Source organism: Porites lutea, chromosome 3, assembly GCF_958299795.1.
Source record: "Porites lutea chromosome 3, jaPorLute2.1, whole genome shotgun sequence".
Classification (NCBI taxonomy): Eukaryota; Metazoa; Cnidaria; class Anthozoa; order Scleractinia; family Poritidae; genus Porites; species Porites lutea.
The window spans coordinates 39,503,802-39,522,157 of NC_133203.1; the positions used below are offsets into that span (position 1 = coordinate 39,503,802).

At 38.0% G+C, this 18,356-nt stretch overlaps 1 protein-coding gene across 1 annotated transcript in view; it reads left to right on the forward strand.

Moving 5' to 3' along the window:
* LOC140929989 (uncharacterized) overlaps window positions 1-18,356 on the forward strand; it is a 150,033-nt gene that overhangs the window by 112,665 nt on the left and 19,012 nt on the right. Inside the window, exon 10 of the mRNA XM_073379659.1 lies at window positions 16,661-17,641. Within this exon, the coding sequence (XP_073235760.1) occupies window positions 16,661-17,641 (981 nt within the window). The remainder of the gene's footprint in view (window positions 1-16,660; window positions 17,642-18,356) is intronic.

The window sequence follows — 18,356 nt, forward strand, 5'->3', positions numbered from 1 at the left end:
ATGACCGTTCCACCAATGTACAATTTTCGAAGCCTATGTAATAAATTCCCTACGATTTTCTGAAGTTTAATTTTCACTTTCCCAAGTTAGGCTATTTTTCGTACAGAAAAGGAAACCTAAAATTTTCGGACTCAAAAATGCAATGGAGAGAGAAATCAGAAAATTTCTCAATTTCGTAATACGTCAAATTGTATCTAAAACTTTCGGGAAAATAATACTCAAGCCCTTGCAATTTCGAAGAGACTCACGTTCCCCTAGGATGACCGAACAGATACAAATTTTATAGCGCCACTTAGAATGCATTTCTAGACATCAACAGTGCATTGAGGAGGAAACGGTCGTTAGGTGCCCCTGGAGAAAGAGTGTCTGGCAAGGTTTCCCGCAAAGATTTGTGAACTCGTGTCTGACAAACTCTCCAAGTGTTTATTGCCCCCGCAGGGATTTCGCCTAGCCTCCCCGCAGACGTCCTTTGGGGTTCGTTTGTTAAGAAGGCGAAATCCCGAGGAGGCACTCTAGTAACTCGCGCGTATATTAAGGAAAGTACTTACAGCTGAAATATACAGTCATACAGTCAATATAGAAAAAATTCATATACTCTTGAACCGGGGCCGCGAGGAATCGGTAGGTAATGATGACGTTTCTATTGTTTGCGCCCGCAAGTACGAAATGTTTAGCATGACGTAAAGACAGAACATCCCCAAGGGACCGCTTAGGTAGTTTTTGGACATTTATTGTGCAGTCATACTTCGACACTCTTTTGCGTTACCAGTGGCATTCTGTGGAGCAGTTGTTTCAGTGAAAGTTATGGACCAAAATTTTAACGACACGAGTTCACAAATCTTTCATTGGAAACCTTGCCAGACACTCTTTCTCTTTCTTTGACCGGAATAAGACTCAGCCTCAAACAAGCAAGACGAGTGAACAACGGCTAGCTTATCACTAGCAGAACGATGGACGATAACAGAAATTCGGCGACAATCAAATTCTGTGCTGTCTTATTCTCTGCTCACATATGTCCTTCCGCTATAAAGTTTAAAGTAAGACTAGAATTCGCGAGTGTGAATTGATCAAACGTCCTTTTAATTTCTAAGGCTTCCTTTCCGGCAAATAAAATGAACTGAATGTAAAAAGTGAAAGAGAAATAGCAAAAAATTCAACTTCTAATTAAATCTTTTCTTATGGTTTATAATAAGCTATTCTCGAAACTGAGAATGTTTTGATCAAAGCTGTGTAAATCGAGCTGAAACGGTGCATGGAATCTTGCGTTTCCTGTGTTTATCTCACCTATTGTATGGAATATGTGTGAAAATCTTCCTTATGAATCGGTATATTTCAAAGAGCTACACAACCAGCAAGAATGCCCAGTATTGACCGACAATATACAGAGCGGGGGCAGCTGTAGTGTCAACTATTGACTAGTATATACACAGTTAAACGCAACTTATAACCTCATCTGCGCTTAACGAGTGTCTTTTGGTCCATAACTTTCAAAACAACTGCTCCACAGAATGTCACTGCGTAACGCAAAAGAGTATCGAAGTATGACTGTACAATAAATGTCACAAAATCTACCTGAGCGGTCCCTTCGGGATTTTCTGTCTTAGAGTCATCCTAACCATGTCGTACTTGCGAGCGCAAACAATGGAAACGTCATCATTACCTATCGATTCCTCGCGGCCCCTGTTCAAGCAAATCGAGAGTTTTTCTATATTGACTGTATGACTGTATATTTCAACTGTAAGTACTTTCCTTAATATACGCGCGAGTTACTAGAGTGCCTCCTCGGGATTTCGCCTCCTGGGCGAAATCCCTGCGGGGGCAATTAATCATTTCCATTTGAAACTTTTTTGACCAAATTTTAACAGACGAGGTTTTAGAAAATCAATAATTTAATTGTATTGTAATTATTAAATGTGTCACAAAATTAAGGTAAATGATGTCCCTGTTCTTGTATCAGTTCCCCTTCAGATCACTGTTCCTGTTTGCAGTTTCCGTCCCTATTTTGCAGTTTCTTAGAATGATATATTGTATGTTGCCAATATGTAGTATATTTTTGTTTTATTATATCTACATAGTGTTTGATCTCAGCTTCACTTAAATTATTAGGATCAAAATTGGGCAGTTCATAATATTCAGATATTTTCATAAGATTATGGTTAAAGCTATTTTTACCATTACAGTGAAGTTCTAGCGAGGTACGAGACGCTTGTTTAAGAATTGCCCAGAAGATACAATATGTAATAAAGGACGTTTTTGTAAATATTAATAATTAATGGCAATCGTCCTAATTCACTTCTACTTGCAACATTTGAAGCTTTATTGCTTATTTCTAGGTAACGCTTGCAACATTTCAAGTGGGTTTTTTCAGTTGGGGTATTGTTCCAGGCTTTAAAATCATGTTTTACATATACACCCCAAATTTCGCTATTTTATGATAATATTGGGAAAATCATCGCTTCAAATATTTTGCAAGCAAGAGAAGGTTTTAATTTGCTAAAGTTTTGTGTTTTCTTAAACTAAAAAGAGCATGAAGAGCCTTCTCTTTCAAGTGTTCGAGTGAGATATTAAAATTACTGGTTGAGGAGATACGAGTTCCTAAATATGTATATTCATGGACAATTTCAATGGTTTCTTTACCTATATGGAATTCTAGATTGGAGTTTTCCTTCGCTGGTTTTTGAAAGATCATAACTTTGGTCTTCTTGGAATTCATATCTACCGGTAACATCTAAGAGTTGCAAAAAGAGGATAATATAGTGTATTGAGACAGTTCTGTAATCCTATTTGAGATCGTGATAAAATAATTAAATCATCAGCATATAAAAGCGATTTTACTTTGGTACCATTTATCGTGTTTTCTTAACATGTTTCGGTCGTTTCAGGGCGATTCCAGCGATATATATAACGTACAATTCGCTGGAATCGCCCTGAAACGGCCGAAAATGCTAAGAAAACACCATAATTTTAGACAAGGAGGCAAGGTAAAAGATTCTAATGAATTTTTATTACTATTTTGACCCCTAAATAACGATCACTTAAATCTCCATACAAATTCAATGGGCCACTTGCACTAAGAGGTCACGTGACCAATGCTTCCTTTATTCGGAAGTCAGCCAAGCGCGGTCTTTGCTCGCGTGCTGAACAAGAATGCTGTATAATGACAGACTAGAAACAATAGACAACTCCCAAAGCACAAACTCAGCCAAAACGCTAAAAATCTTCAATGTTTACTCAAGTTTGGGCTTATAAAGGATAATGTCACAGTTTTTCAATGACCATGAAATTCAGAGTCCGAGTAGTTAGTTAATCAATTGTGGCCCTGAAAAAATTTGGAGGAAAAAAAACTACGAATTTTTAAGAAAATGCTTTTTTCGTGAGAAGGACTCTTAAACGCTGACAAACGTCAACAAATAGCGAAAACTATAATTTCTATATGTTTGCTTTGCTCGAAATCGCGCGCATTTACAAGGCCCTAAAGCGTTTTGCTGACTTGCAAGGACCCATCTGTTATAACGTTAACGATGCCCAAAATAAAGAGATGAATCTCATAGTTTATTAGATATAATCCGTGTAAAGTTTGCTTATCATTTTCGCATAAATTATGACCTAAATTTGGAAACCGCTGAATTTCTCGAATTGGGTCTTTGCGATTTTGGTGAAACTCTGTTCAGCGCAAGGCACTAATGCGCACTATGTGTAGCCGAGAGATTTTCACGAAAAAATGCCGGCAACAGCAGATTTTCGACTCAGACCTCAAAGGGGTGTGGCATTATAACCACGTGACATTTACTCCGATCGCCAAAAATTTTATGTTATATTGTAGATTGATCTATATGTTATCCATTCTATGTGTTAGACTTACGATAAAAGTAAAGGTGGGGATACCAGAGAGCTTCAAAGTAGAATGGTACCCCCCCAAAAAAACTGGGTCGAGTCACCTTAAGCGCAAGATTTGTGTTCAGAAAGAGGTAAAATCACATTTTGGTCACGTGACCAGCTACGAACTTACTCATTTTAAGAAGACGGTGCCGGTCAGAAAAACCAAATTGCTATTATTTTGTTTAAGATATGATCCACTAATCGTTTTTCGAAGGAAAATCGTATAACTTTCATTTTCATAAAAACGATGTCACGTGGCCTCGTAGTGCATTCAACGATTCTCACTCTTGGTCTAAGTTTTGTCCGAGCCAGTCTGAGTACTACTTACTTGGTAGGTACTTCATGTACGAGAACATTGATACAAACAGGCGGTCATCGATCACGTTTTTCATACGGTAGTCTCTCTTTCCTCAGAGTTCTTTTTGTGATCCACAACGCGGAAACCTGATAACCTTACCAAGGTAAGAAACTCTTTCAAGTACATGATATATACATCTTAGAATGGCTTAAGTGACAGGTTTGAACGAAACAACAGCAAAGAGGAGCCCACATAAATGACGGAGATTGATATCACTTGGGCATGACTTGTGGGTTCGCTCTAATTAATTTGTCAGATCTTACAAATGAAGCGAATTTCAAATTTTATTGGACTTGTAGCCCTGAGTTTTGTGGGTTTTTTTAAAATCTTTAAATTCCGATTACTTGACGTTTTGCGGTAACTGGTCGTTATTTAATTTAGCGAAACACATCAAGGGGAGCAAGGTTTCTCGAGCACCGACTTGTGGTTCTCGGGCGTTCTACTGCTTTTTCTAACAATAAGAAAATGGTAACAATTCTCCACAGAGATCTAGAGTGTAAAAATGAAAAAGTTAAGCACATAAAGTTGGAGGTCATGCGGCCGAAAACCAAAAGCAATATGAATAGACCTTGTCAGGGTTTTCGACGCCATCTTGACGAGTGAGAAATTACAGTGTTTGTATGAGAAATGAGAAATTACAGTGTATGTCGAATAAATTCCGTAAAACGGCTGTTCTGAAAAAAGATATGACTCGTAAACTAAAGCTACAAAGCGAAGGATTGTACTAAAAAATTTTGGGGGGTACCCGTGCTTAAATTTCTTCAGAGGCTTGCTTTAGATTTTCCATATATTTGTCTGTAATTTTTCCCGGGACTTTCTTACAGACAAATGTATAGAAAATTTTAAAAAGTGGTCATAGGTCTTCTAGCGCATGTAATGCCCTCAATTTTTTTCAGTAGAATCCTTAGGAGTGAAGTTTTAGCTTAAAATTCATATTTTTTTTCATAACAGTCATTTTACGGAAATTATTCAACATTAGATTCTCATACAAACACTGCAATTTCTCACATGTTTGCCTACTCGTCAAGAAGGGGTCAAAAACCATGACAAGGTCTATTTCCAGCCTGATCAGGGGCATGTGGAAAAGCCGAAAGCCGGAATTCGGAATAGGAATGGGAATGGAAACAGGAAGCAGAACCGGAAACAGTAACAGAACAGGAACATTTATGTGAAGGGGAACTGATACAAGAACTGGAACATCAGTCACCTTAAATTATTTTAATTCTAATTCAATTTATACAAAACATAAGACTAAACTAGCCTGGTATCATGCTCCCCCCTAAATCTCTTTATATTACGGCAACAAGAAGGTAAAAAATGTGGTAAGTTTAATAAGTAAAGCAACAGCTTTGTGAGTGCATCACTCTTTCTGTCAATTTCTTCACTGTCTATGCACAACTACGACGTGAAATGATCAAATCTTAAGTTCTCTTGAGAACGTGAAAGGCAGGCGATTAATTTTATTGTGTCTGTCTGAGCTCAGACGTCTCTAGCTTCATTTCCGAACCTTTAAAAGACTGGACAATTTGGAATTAATGAGAAATAGTTTGAATAAGACCTGAATTCAATTTGTCAGTGGCGTTTTCACTGGCGTTGCAGTTGTCAGATCTTTTATGTTCCTTTTGCCTCTCACAGGAAGGAGGTTATAACATGTTGAAATTATTTGTCAGACCACGTGTAAACGAGACACCCATCAGAGACATTTATTCGGCTGCTATAGACTTTAGGTTTGCTGCATAGATATATTGTACTGTGCTAAATTGGGAAGTTAACCAGAAATAGAGAGTCCACAGCTTAAAAAGGGTATTAACCCATACCCTCTCCCCCTTCCCCCATTCTCATCCCAGCCAGCACTTCAAGAAGAATTCAGAGCCAATGTCTTTTTGTCTATATAATAAAAAGAACATTACACGACGGCGGCTTGAAGATATGAATTTTATTTTTGAGTGACAAAACAATATTTTAGGAACGAGTGCAGCGTGTGAATAAAATTTTGTTTTGCCACTCGAAAATAAAATTCATATCCTCGCGCAACCGTTATATCCTCTATGTACCTCACAGGAAGGAGGTTATAACACATTACTATGATTTGTCAGACTATGTGTAAACGAGACACCCATCGGAGACGTTTATTTGGCTGCTATACACTTTAGGTTTGCTGCATAGATATATTGTACTGTGCTAAACTGGGAAGTTAACCAGAAATAGATAGTCCACAGCTTAAAAAGGGTATTAACCCTGTACCTTCTCCCTCCTCCCCCCATTCCCATCCCAGCCAGCACTTCAAGAAGAATTCAGAGTCATTGTGTGAGACAGAAGTGTTCCATCAAGCAAAACATTGAACTTAAGTTAATGTTGTCCCTGTTTTTGTATAGGTTTCTCTTCCCATTCCGGTTCCTATTCCAGTTCTGCTTCCTATTCCCGCTCCTATTCTGGATTCCAGTTTCCTGCTTTTCCAGACACCCACTGATCAGTCCCATTAATTATTTGTGAAGAATAAGGATGGAGGGGCTTATTAGAGATGGGGGCTTAATAGAGGATTTACGGTAACCTATTATGGTTGAACCTGTATATAACGGCCTTGTATTAAGCGACCACCCTCTATTAAGTGGCCAGTTTTCAAAGTCCTGATTTTTCACTCTTACAAATGCTGCATTTTTTACCTGTATTAGGAGGCCACCTCTATTAAGTGGCCGCTGCCACCCTTTAGCAGTCCCATGTTTGTCTTTCTTTGTTATTTTTACCGGTATTAAGCGGCCACCTTTGAATGGAAACTAAGCCATATGTCATTTTATGCGGTATTTTATTGTGTTTAAAATGCAATCATCACCATAAAGAAATAACATGAGCTACTGTAAGCTGATACTCGGCCGATTAGTATCGTTGATGCTTTTCAGATGTCATCAGGTTTATTGCATGGCGCTTTTACACAATGTTGCATATATTACTACTGCCAAGTTGATTGTAAATTTCCAATGTCTCATAGCCCTAGAAGACAAAGGAAAATGAGAATCAACCTAGGTTGAAAAAAATTCACCTGAAATCCAATTTTACCTGTAACATCTACTTGTATAAAGCAAAGCTTAACTTCATGCAGAAAGACAACAATTTTTTTTTAAATAAGAACATGTCTGACTAAGGGTCTCCTAAACCCCTTTGAATTCACATTAAAATATTTAGACTTTTCATGCTTCATGAATAATTTCTAGTTTTTTCCCCAGTAGCGTAAAAAGTGAGTAATTCTCTTTTCGGGGAAAGAAATGAAAGACAACTAAACAAATTAACAAACTCTGTTTATAATCCAAAGGCTCAATAATGTGGCTCCTTGAAGTCTCAATGCCGCTGGGTATGTGAGGACATTTGGCATTTTGACTGCTTCCACAAAGTGGGAAACACTACACTGGTGAGTGGCATTCTTAAGTTGATTATGGCTAGAGTACATTTATGTTGTCAAGTTTATCTCAAGTAGTTTTTATTTTTCCTTTGTTTCAACTGCATTAGCATACATGACCATGCCCCCCACTCCCCCCCCCCCCAAAAAAAAAAAACAGAAAACGAAAATTACCTGAGACAAAAATTTAACTGCAAAATAATTTTTTTTTGGGGGGGGGAGGGGGTGGCAGGGGGCAGAGAGCTAATCCTCGTGCATAAGATTTTTACCTTTGTCAGAGCCATTCTGAGTACTAATTATTATTCGTTGGAAGGTACTTTATGTAGGCCAGGGGTATTTTGCAGAGTGCAGAACGTGAATTGACTCTGATGAGGGTTAGGAAACTGTCCTAATCAGCCTTAGCGGATTAAAACCCTCCTCGATCTGTATAACTCTTCAGATCAAACTCAGTCTAATTGGATAATTGCTTGATATAATATCGAGAATTAATGATATTAGACAAAATTTGTTTTGGTGATAACAAGCACAGTTTATTTTCATTTCTTTCTATTGGAAGGGGGTATTCCTAGTATCATGACTCTAAATGGAACATTATTCACTCTGTTTCCTAACCCTAATCACTAAACTTTAGAGTCATTTGGTGTTCTCCATTCTGCTTTCTGCAAAATACTTATGCCACAGGAATATTGATGCAAAACACTTTTCGAAAAGAAACGGTCAAGATATTTGATCTTTTGTGTTGATCATCGTAATAGCACTGAAACTGTATTAACATAAGAAAGGCTTGTTAGTACATGATGTATACATATTAGAATGACTTATGACTGACTTGCGGGTGATTTGTGCTGCTTTACAATACTGTCTATTCGCACAAGACCTGTACACGGACTTGTATTTGCTATTCATATGGCATTCTGACTACCGTAAAGTCTCACTTTAAAGCCCTGGGCTTATATAACTTCATAAGGGGTATTGGGTGGGCTAATAAATGGCAGGGGGCTTAAAGTCAACACGCGCCTTTCGGACACCCTGCTATTGCAGACACTGGCTATTACAGGCAACATCCGGATCTCCAGCAAAAGCTATAGGGGTTTGACTGGAAATGACTCCTGCTATTAGGGAATTACGGACACTTTTTTGGTACCAAAATCAGGGCCGTAGTCAGAAAAAATTGAGGACTGAGGCAATATCCATGGTTGGATTCCTCGCCTTATGATGACTATGTTTTAATAAAACACCAGGATCGAACCTTAAATGACTGAGGCAAGTGCCTCGGTTTGCCTCATGCTCGCTACGGCCTGTGTAGAGTTTTGGATTCTATGACTTGTTTGGATTCCTCGTTGTTTTACATTCTGTCAAGTGTTTAAATATCTAAGACGCGCTGTGGATTTAGGGAAGCCTGTTTTGGATTCTGGGGCCCGTTTCTCGAAAGTCTCGGTAACTTTTCGGGCCCGAAATCAAATATTTAAATCGAAATATAAAGAGTTAGAACGCGGGTCCTGGCTAGCAAGCGACTGGCCAATACCAGTCTTCATCAGCGCCAAATTGACAATTTCATTACTTTGGTTCCTTATAAAGCGGACACACTGTACTTCTCGTATGACATTATTATGTAGAATTACAGTCTGCTGTTCATCATTTGCCAAAATACATTTCAAAAGATTTCCGGAATTATTCTCACATGGATTTTTTAAATTGTCTACACAATCATCCTCACTTTGTCTCTTGAGCTAGCATTTTTTTCTTCCCTGCTCTTTAGGAGAGGTCAAGCCCTCGTTTTTCATTCTCAACCAACTGCTTAGCAGTTTTGGTACTGTTCATAAGTTCTTCCAGTCTTGGAAGACATTTTGGGTCGCCATATAGCATAACTAGCTCATTTAACACACATTTAAGGTTAAAGAAAATCTTACGAATGTTATTTATAATATTATTGTTAAGTACATATATGTCAACAGCATGATTTTTCTCCCACCCCGCTATTAAGGACTCACGCTATTCTTGACGTTATACCGTGGTCCTAAGGGTATCTGCAACAACGAGAGTTGACTGTACATCGGGGGGGCATATGGGCGGAATAAAGAAAATGTTTCGGAATGACGAGATAAAACGTATCTGAGAAACAAATTAAAGCAAACATACCATGACATTAAGAGTTGCACTTACAATATATTTATCAGACTTGAAATAATGGCCGGTCAACGGACAGTGTCCAGTCAAAAAGATGCTTTGTCCAGTCAAATACCTGGATGACCAGAGATTTTGTCCACTCTTTAACGCTTCTAATGTAATTCAAACCTTCACCTTTTTTAAATACGATTGGTCAAGATTAGACATTTTTTGGGAAGGAAAAAAGTGGGGGGGGGGGAGAGAAAAAGGTGACCTGATCAAGAAGTTTTATAACGTCAACCGTTCATAACACAGGGCCTCTAATAGGTCACAGAAAAAAAGTTAAATTTCATGGGATTTTTAAAGACAAATTCGCAGAAAAACGGCCGATTTTGCAGATTTCACGGAAAATTTGGGACAAATTTTGCCGAAATACGATCGTTAAAAAAGCCGATTCCGCAGAAACATCGACTACTTATAAATGTAACTGTTTTAAAACCGACAATTTTGTGCTCGAAACCCCCACTTGCTTTGCGATCTCCTTTGGACTTGGTATTGTCTCGCACAAGGTTTTTTTTATCAAAGATCATCAGCTGCCCTTGTAACAACGATGAGTTCAGAAGTGCACCAATGGCAAAGCTTTTTATATCATGCACTGGCCGTGCCCAGTTTCTTTGCAATAATTATCTAAGAACACGTGGTAGTTTTGGGACATTTTCTTGTTGCCGTGACAAAGTTTCAAAATAAATTTGCACCTTTATGGCAAAAACAGCCCCATTCATTGTTGAACTGACATGTATTGAGTTTTCTACCAAATTTGGTGGCTCTGTGACTGTGCAAAATTTCATTTCAAAAGCCCTGCGTGTAGGAGGGGGGGGGACAGTGGTTTTTCATTTCTGGGAGTTGTGAGTTTAAAACTTGTTGCTTTATCCTCTATAAAGTCTTTAACACAAATTCAGTGTTGATGTAGTGTTCTATAGTATATTTAAAATACTCCGCATGTATTTTACTGTAAAGTGCAATCAGATAATCCTACATGAAAGACATTTGTCCGGCCAAAAACTGGTTGTATCCAAGCAAAATAGGTTTGACTGGACAACTTGACCGGTACCAGCTGGGAAATTATTTCAGGCTCTGATTTATTGTGTGTCACAATCAACAGAGAATGCCATTCTCAATTTGCTGATAAATGATTGGTTATTTTAGTGGGCTAATAAAACAATTGCAAAAGGTGAGCAGCGGTTTGTTATTGGAGAGTATTTTGTGATAAGACAAAAAATGATGGTTGTGGGGGTGGGGGGCTAAATTTTCCCGACATCTTGAAATGTTAGTGACAACCCTGTGAAGTGGTGAATTTTTAAGGATTCAGATGATTTACAGGCAGCAGAATAGTGATTTATAAGCTTTTTTGACCCTGGCATTAATAGCTGGGGTGGTAGGGGGAGGGGGCTGGGGAGTTTCTAGATGTGAATTTGGAACCACAGGCAGAAGGTCTCGCGGTTTCACGGTTTCACTCATATGTTTTGCCATTATTTCTGTTGTCTACAGTAGAAGCTCTCTTAATGGACACTCTCGTCAATGGAAAGCTCTACTTACAGCCACCTTCACAAAACGTCGTTTTTCTCGACTCCCATACAAACTCTGTATTTTTATATTCCAGTAAGTGACCAGCTCCAGTAATGGATACCTTTTTTCGCGTCCGGAAGGTGTCCACTTAAGAGAGCTTCCACTGTAGTATAAAAAATGACAAGTAATAACTGTTGGCTATTTGTTATTTAAAATGATATTTAAAGTTTTACTAACATTTCTGTTTCTGGTAAAGTTTCAAGGGTTGACCAGTACTCACAAATAGAGTCCACTGGTGTTAGTGATGATAAGAAGGGTGTTCATTGGTACTAATGGTACGATTGGTACCATAGGATGTCATTGCAATGGTTCTGTTGGCCACGTCCCCTTAATGAGATGCATATTCACCAACAGAACCATTGGAATGACATTATTTTCTATTGGTACCAATCCTACCATTGGTAGCAATGGACCATCGATTTGACGAGTCATGTCTGTTTGTGTATATTGGACATAGGTGAAAGTTTCGAGTTTAATTTCTCTTACTAAAGAAAGAGAAATTAAAATTTCGTAAAAGTTATATTGTTATAGATTATGGATGTAGTAATGTTGTGAAGTTGTCGTCCTCACCTCGGTAACCTTACTTAGTTCAATGTCTTTCATTAGAAATTACTGGTAACATTTCCCATGCAAATGCCAGCACTTGAAGACACAACAAAGTCCAAGAACTTTAAGGCACAAAAAGGAAAAAATCTTTGCAAGTAATAGTAGGGTAATGGTAAATGTTTGTTAACTCGTTACAAATTAATGAGTTTGTCTTGCATGTTTGTTTCCCATTGGGTGGTGAGAATGACTATCATATGTGATGTAGTTATTTATTGGTTACTTGCACTAAATACATGTAGTCAGGGTGTATGGAAGTCTTCAATTAGTATAGGTAATAGCATGATTTGTGGTGATATTTAGCATAAATACCACAAGGGATATTTCAAGATTGTTATTCGTAATTTCACGAGCCGTTAGGCGATTGAAATTTGAGACAATTTTGAAATATCAGGTGTGGTATTTATGCCAAATATCACGTACAAATCATGCTATTATTCGTTTATACTACTACCCGCAGAAAATGACATGACATTTGACATGTGACATTTAACAAATCGACCACAATTTTCCATGGTCTACACTCTTATAGACCATAGCTCTCTACAAATCAGCGCGCGAAGATTCGTTATTGTAAAATTCACATTGGTTTCCCTATGGTGCAGACAGATAGGCAGGTGGATTGCCAGACAGTCACGTGACTACCATAATTTCTCGTATGCATAGATAATCTCCTACCCAGATCTCACTCTGTTTTACGCTGAATGTACAGATAACCAAATTTTCTTGCCCATGGTGCTCTGCTTCACTAAAACGCCGTTTTATTTGGGATTTCTATATCATGTTCAAAAGTTAACTCACGGCCTTCAATCATCTCAACAGACCTCCTTGACTCTCTTATGTTCACATGGTCATAGTTTGTTAATGGTGGATTTCATTCTGCTGAAGACAACACCAATCAGCGCAAGCTGTTCAAAATTAGTAAAAAGATAAACATGCAAGAAGAAGTTATTTTTCCCTCCCATAATGCTACCGCACTTGCAAATGACTTCGGACAATTTTTCTGTCAGAAAATTATCACCATCAGATCTTCATTTGATAACAATTCGGTTTGTGAAACTGCTTTACAATTATTTTGCGCGAATCTACTGAATTATCGATTGATATTTCGCTGTTGTCTGCATTCGAAAGCGTCTCTGAGAAAGATGTTCAGGAACTGATAATTTTCTCAAAGAAAAAAATCATGCGTCTTGGATCCTATTCCGACTTCATTGTTGATTAATTGCCTGGATGTCATGTTGCTGTGATAACAAAGATCATTAATACTGCTCTTTAGTCTGGTTACTTTCCCGGTCTATGAAAAACTGCAGTAGTCAATCCAGTTCTAAAGAAACCTGGATTAGACCCCATTTTCAAAAACTATAGGCCTGTTAGAATTCTACAATTTATATCGACGCTTTCAGAGTCTGCTGTTCCCAATCAACTTCAAGAGCCTGAGCATATGTCTTCGAACGGTATTTTTTCTCTCCTTCAATTTGCGTACCGTGAAAACCACAGAACTGAATCTGCTTTGTTGGAAGAAAAAAACGACCTGTTAATAATAAATATAATTAAAGGCCATGTATCGCTTCTTGTTTTGCTGGACTTAAGTGCCGTATTTGATACGGTAGATCCCGAGATCCTAATGCATATATTGCAAACGGAATTTGGCCTTGGAGGCGCCGTTCTCTCGTGGTTCGTTTCGTATGTTAACCATCGATCACAGCGAGTTTCCCATGGTGTTTTTTTTTCGAGTTTCATCCCTTGCTACAATGGGACACTGCCTCAGCGACATTAGGTCTCGGGTGAATCATGATAAGCTTAAGCTTAAACATGGAAACTTGAATTCTTTCTCGTTGGTACACGTCAACAATTAGCTGAAGTTTCTCGATTATGGTTGGATCTGTAGATGTTTCTTCGGCTGGCGAAGCCAGAGACCTTGGTGTGTGGCTTGATTTAAAGCTTACAATGTCAACTCACATTGATAAGACATGTGGAGCAGCGTTTTTCTATCTTTACAATATTCGGCACATCAGAAAATTCCTATCTAAAGAAAGCATTGAGACTCTTATTCGCTCATTCATTACTAACTGCAACAGTTTATTCTTTTCTTTCCCCAACCATCTGATGTTAATGCTCCAGCGAAAAACGCAAGCTAACGCATGTGCTCGCTTGGTTTATTTAGTGCCTAAATCCTGTCACGTCACGCCAATACCGCGGGATTTGCACTGGCTACCTGTGAGAGAAATAATAAGATAAAGATACCGTATTTATTCGATTAAACGCCTCAGATGGAAGCAAAATTATCAGTAAACGCCGCCCTCGAAATCTAATTATAAAAATGCGCCGTCAATTCTAGGATAATGAGAAAAAGCTTGGTACAACTTTTTAATCTACACCATCAAGACGATTACCATTCTATCTCAGCAAAATAATAGAGACACTGACACCCTTAAAGTAGAGAATATTGTAAAAACGAGTTACAGTAACTGTTGTTAGGGATCTAAGAGAAGTGGTTTCGAAACAAACGCCCCCCTTATATAAACAGCGCATCGGAGACGCTAAATACGCTAAGATGCTTTATTTTAAGGGGCGCATACTCTTAGCTACATGGGTTAGTTAAAAAAAGAAAACTTCACCAGCTAATTCACAAGTGTGCCATTGTAAATGAAATATTATAGAAATAATAATGGTTAAAACAATACTGAAAAGCTATTTACAATAAAAATGAAGTTATAATGCATGCTATTAAAAATTATTTACAAAATTGATTAAAAAGGTGATTCCTCGATATTAAAATAGTGACTCATTTTCTGACAGTATTTTGAACGTTTTAAAATCGGACGACGCTCTCCGACGACAACAGGCAAGTTGTTTCAGATCTTGGGCGCCTGATACAGCCATGATTTGTTGTCAAAGCGGGTTGTGTTGAGCTTTGCCAAAATGTCCTTTCCTCTCAAGGCATATGTTTTTTCTCGTAATGAGATTAACTCATTCAAGCTCTCAGGGTTCCTTTTATTATTTACGAGTTTAAAAACCGAACAGAGAATTTTACTCATTCTCTGCTCCATCAAGGTTCTTCTACCTAAAAGCTTAAGAAATTCTTTGTATGTAGAGTGTTTGTCTCAAAAAACAAAGCGAACAGCTCTTTCATTTTCTTTCTCCAGTTTCTCAGCCGAACTCTTGTTGCAGAAATGCCAGGTTTGTGCACAGCAATCGAAATGTGGTACAATTAATGGCATGTAAATGTTCTTTCTTATATCGTTAGGAAGTATATTTCTCATGTGCTTTAAAACTGCGATTTGTTGTGATACTTTTCTACACGTATTAACCACTTGCTTATCGAATTTCACAAATCACCAACAGTAACTCCAAGCATCTATAGGGCATCACCAAAGCCTGGTATTTAGGGTGGATTCTTTTCATGCCATTTTCCAAAAACCATTTATCTACCATTTATGGATCCTTGGGGATAAGTCAGAGTTTATGGTTTCCTGGGCTATCAAAGGATCCTTATCGGCAAAGAAATTCTGTGTGTCATCTGCATAAGTTGATAGGTCACTACATTTTATCACGTAAACATGATCGTTTATAAATATGTTTAATAGAACAGGGCCAAGTATGGTTCCTTGGCGAATTCCAGTTGTTATGTGCTGCCATGTAGAATGAACGTTTCCTAGTTTCACCCCTTGCCTTCGATTAGAAAGATAGTCCTTTATAAGGGTAATAGTTTTGTAGTCAACCTGACATCATCGTTAAAGACAACGCATTGATTTTAAGATAATTTTAATTACTTTTAAGATTTTGAATAATATGAATAATATGACTCCTTGTTGCGACACCACGTTACAGTCTTTTTTCAGTTCTTGTTATCGAACGTTACTCCACTTTCCACCAATGATGAAGTCATCAAAGACCTTTGCGGACCACGGACCCTGAATCCACCAACTTTTAAAATGAAACTGAAAAAATCTTTATTTTCCAAGTTTTTTTTTACTAGCTTTTTATTTTTACTTTATGTACTTATATCTAGAATTATTTTTAGTATTTTTAGAACTTCTGTAAAGCGTATTTATGACTATATCTTCTTAATTTTTACTTGTATATACTTATATATTTAGGATTATTTTTATTTTTTTTAGAACTTCTGTGAAGCCCAATTGAGCATTTTTATGGAAATTGCGCTATATGTGTCGATCATTATTAGTATTCCTGTTTTACAAAATTCATAGCTTGTGACCTGAATTATGACTGGCAGCGGCGACTAACAAAAATGAAAGTTGGCTTGTGAATTCCGAGGTTTGCGTGTTATTGAAAAGTACAGTTATCTACCTGGATGTTAATGGTGTAAGAAAGTTGACTATTAATGCGCTTATCTTTTTTTGAAAGGGTGCAAAGGAAGATCCAAACCGTCACTTTTAATTATAAAAAGTGTGGCAAGTGTTTCAGTGAAAAAACAAAATTGGGGGCATGGAAGATTTCACTGCGGAAAAGCCTTATGAATGTAAACAGTGTGGCGGTCGTTTCAGTGAAGCAGGAAGCTTGAAAAATCATCAAAAAGTTCACAGTGGAAAAAAGCCCCATGAATGTAAACATTGTGGTAAACGTTTTAGCCGTATAAACCACGTAAGGAATCATGAAAGACTTCACACTGGGGAGAAGCCTTATGAATGTAAACAATGTGGCAAGTATTTTAGTGCAGCAGGAACCCTAAAGAGACATGAAAGAGTTCATACTGGAGAAAAACCTTATGAATGTCAACAGTGTGGCAAGTGCTTTAGCCTTTCTAGCACCCTGAAGATCCATGAAAGGTTTCATGCTGAAGAAAAGCCTTATAAATGTAAAGAGTGTAACAAGGGTTTTAGCCAAGCAGGACACCTAAGGACACATGAAAGAGTTCACACTGGCGAAAAACCTTATGAATGTAAACAATGTGGCAAGTGTTTTAGTGCAACAGGATCCCTAACGAGACATAAAAGAGTTCACACTGGAGAAAAGTCACATGAATGTAAGCAGTGTGGCAAGTGTTTTAGACATTCCAATGTCCTAAGGAGGCATGAACGAGTTCACACTGGGGAAAAACCTTATGAATGTAAACAGTGTGGCAAGCGTTTTAGCCGATCAGTTAGTCTAAGGAATCACGAAAGAGTTCACACTGGGGAAAAACCTTATGAATGTAAACAATGTGGCAAGTGTTTTACTGAAGCAGGCTCCCTAAAAAGTCATGTAAAAGTTCACACTGGGGAAAAGCCTTATGAATGTAAACAGTGTGGCAAGTGTTTTAGACATTCCAATACCCTAAGGATACATGAAAGACTTCACACTGGGGAAAAACCTTATGAATGTAAACAATGTGGCAAGCGTTTTAATGCAACATCATCCCTTAGGAGACATGAAAGAATTCACACTGGAGAAAAGTCATATGAATGTAAGCAGTGTGGCAAGTGGTTTAGACATTCCAGTGTTCTAAGGAGGCATGAACGAGTTCACACTGGGGAAAAACCTTATGAATGTAAACAGTGTGGCAAGTGTTTTAACCGATCAGTTAGCCTAAGGAAACATGAAAGAGTTCACACTGGGGAAAAGCCTTATGAATGTAAACAATGTGGCAAGTGTTTTACTGAAGCAGGCTCCCTAAAAAGTCATGTAAAAGTTCACACTGGGGAAAAGCCTTATGAATGTAAACGGTGTGGCAAGTGGTTTAGACATTCCAATACCCTAAGGATGCATGAAAGAGTTCACACTGGGGAAGAACCTTATGAATGTGAAGACTGTGGCAAGTGTTTTAAGCGAATAGCAAGTCTAAGGATTCATGAAAGAGTTCACAGTAGGGAAAAGCGGTATGAGTGTAAACAGTGTAGCAAGTGTTTTAGTCAGCAAGGAGCATTGAGGAGGCACAAAGAAGTCCACAATAGAGAAATCTCACATAAATGTGACAGTAGCAAAGGTTCGTTTAAACGTTTTCTTTTCAACTGTAAGAGAGCTGGAAGTAACATAAGGGCGGGATTGCCTAACAGCACATTGTCACATAGAGAGATTGATGGCAATAGGATGGAAGACCAGCAATCAGACATCAATGAGAGATACAGCTGTTGGATTTGTCAAGAGGACATGCGTAGTGAGGCTCTTCTTCTTCAACATTACGAAAATCATATGAAACATATAGCTGATAGTGGCTCTTAAGTTTGACAAACGCTTTGGTCTCTATAGGTTTTTTCAAGTTCCGATTCAGTTTATAAGGTTTTGCTTTTTAACTGTTAGCGTCATATCCTTTAGTTTACCTTTGATAACTCAGTTGAAAGTTAATGTTCGAATTCTGTTTCAGTTGGACGGGATTATGAAAAGACATCAATAAGAAGAAGTTTTGCTCTTTACTAAAAGTTGGACACAGCAGTCCTTCCCACCTGCAATGGG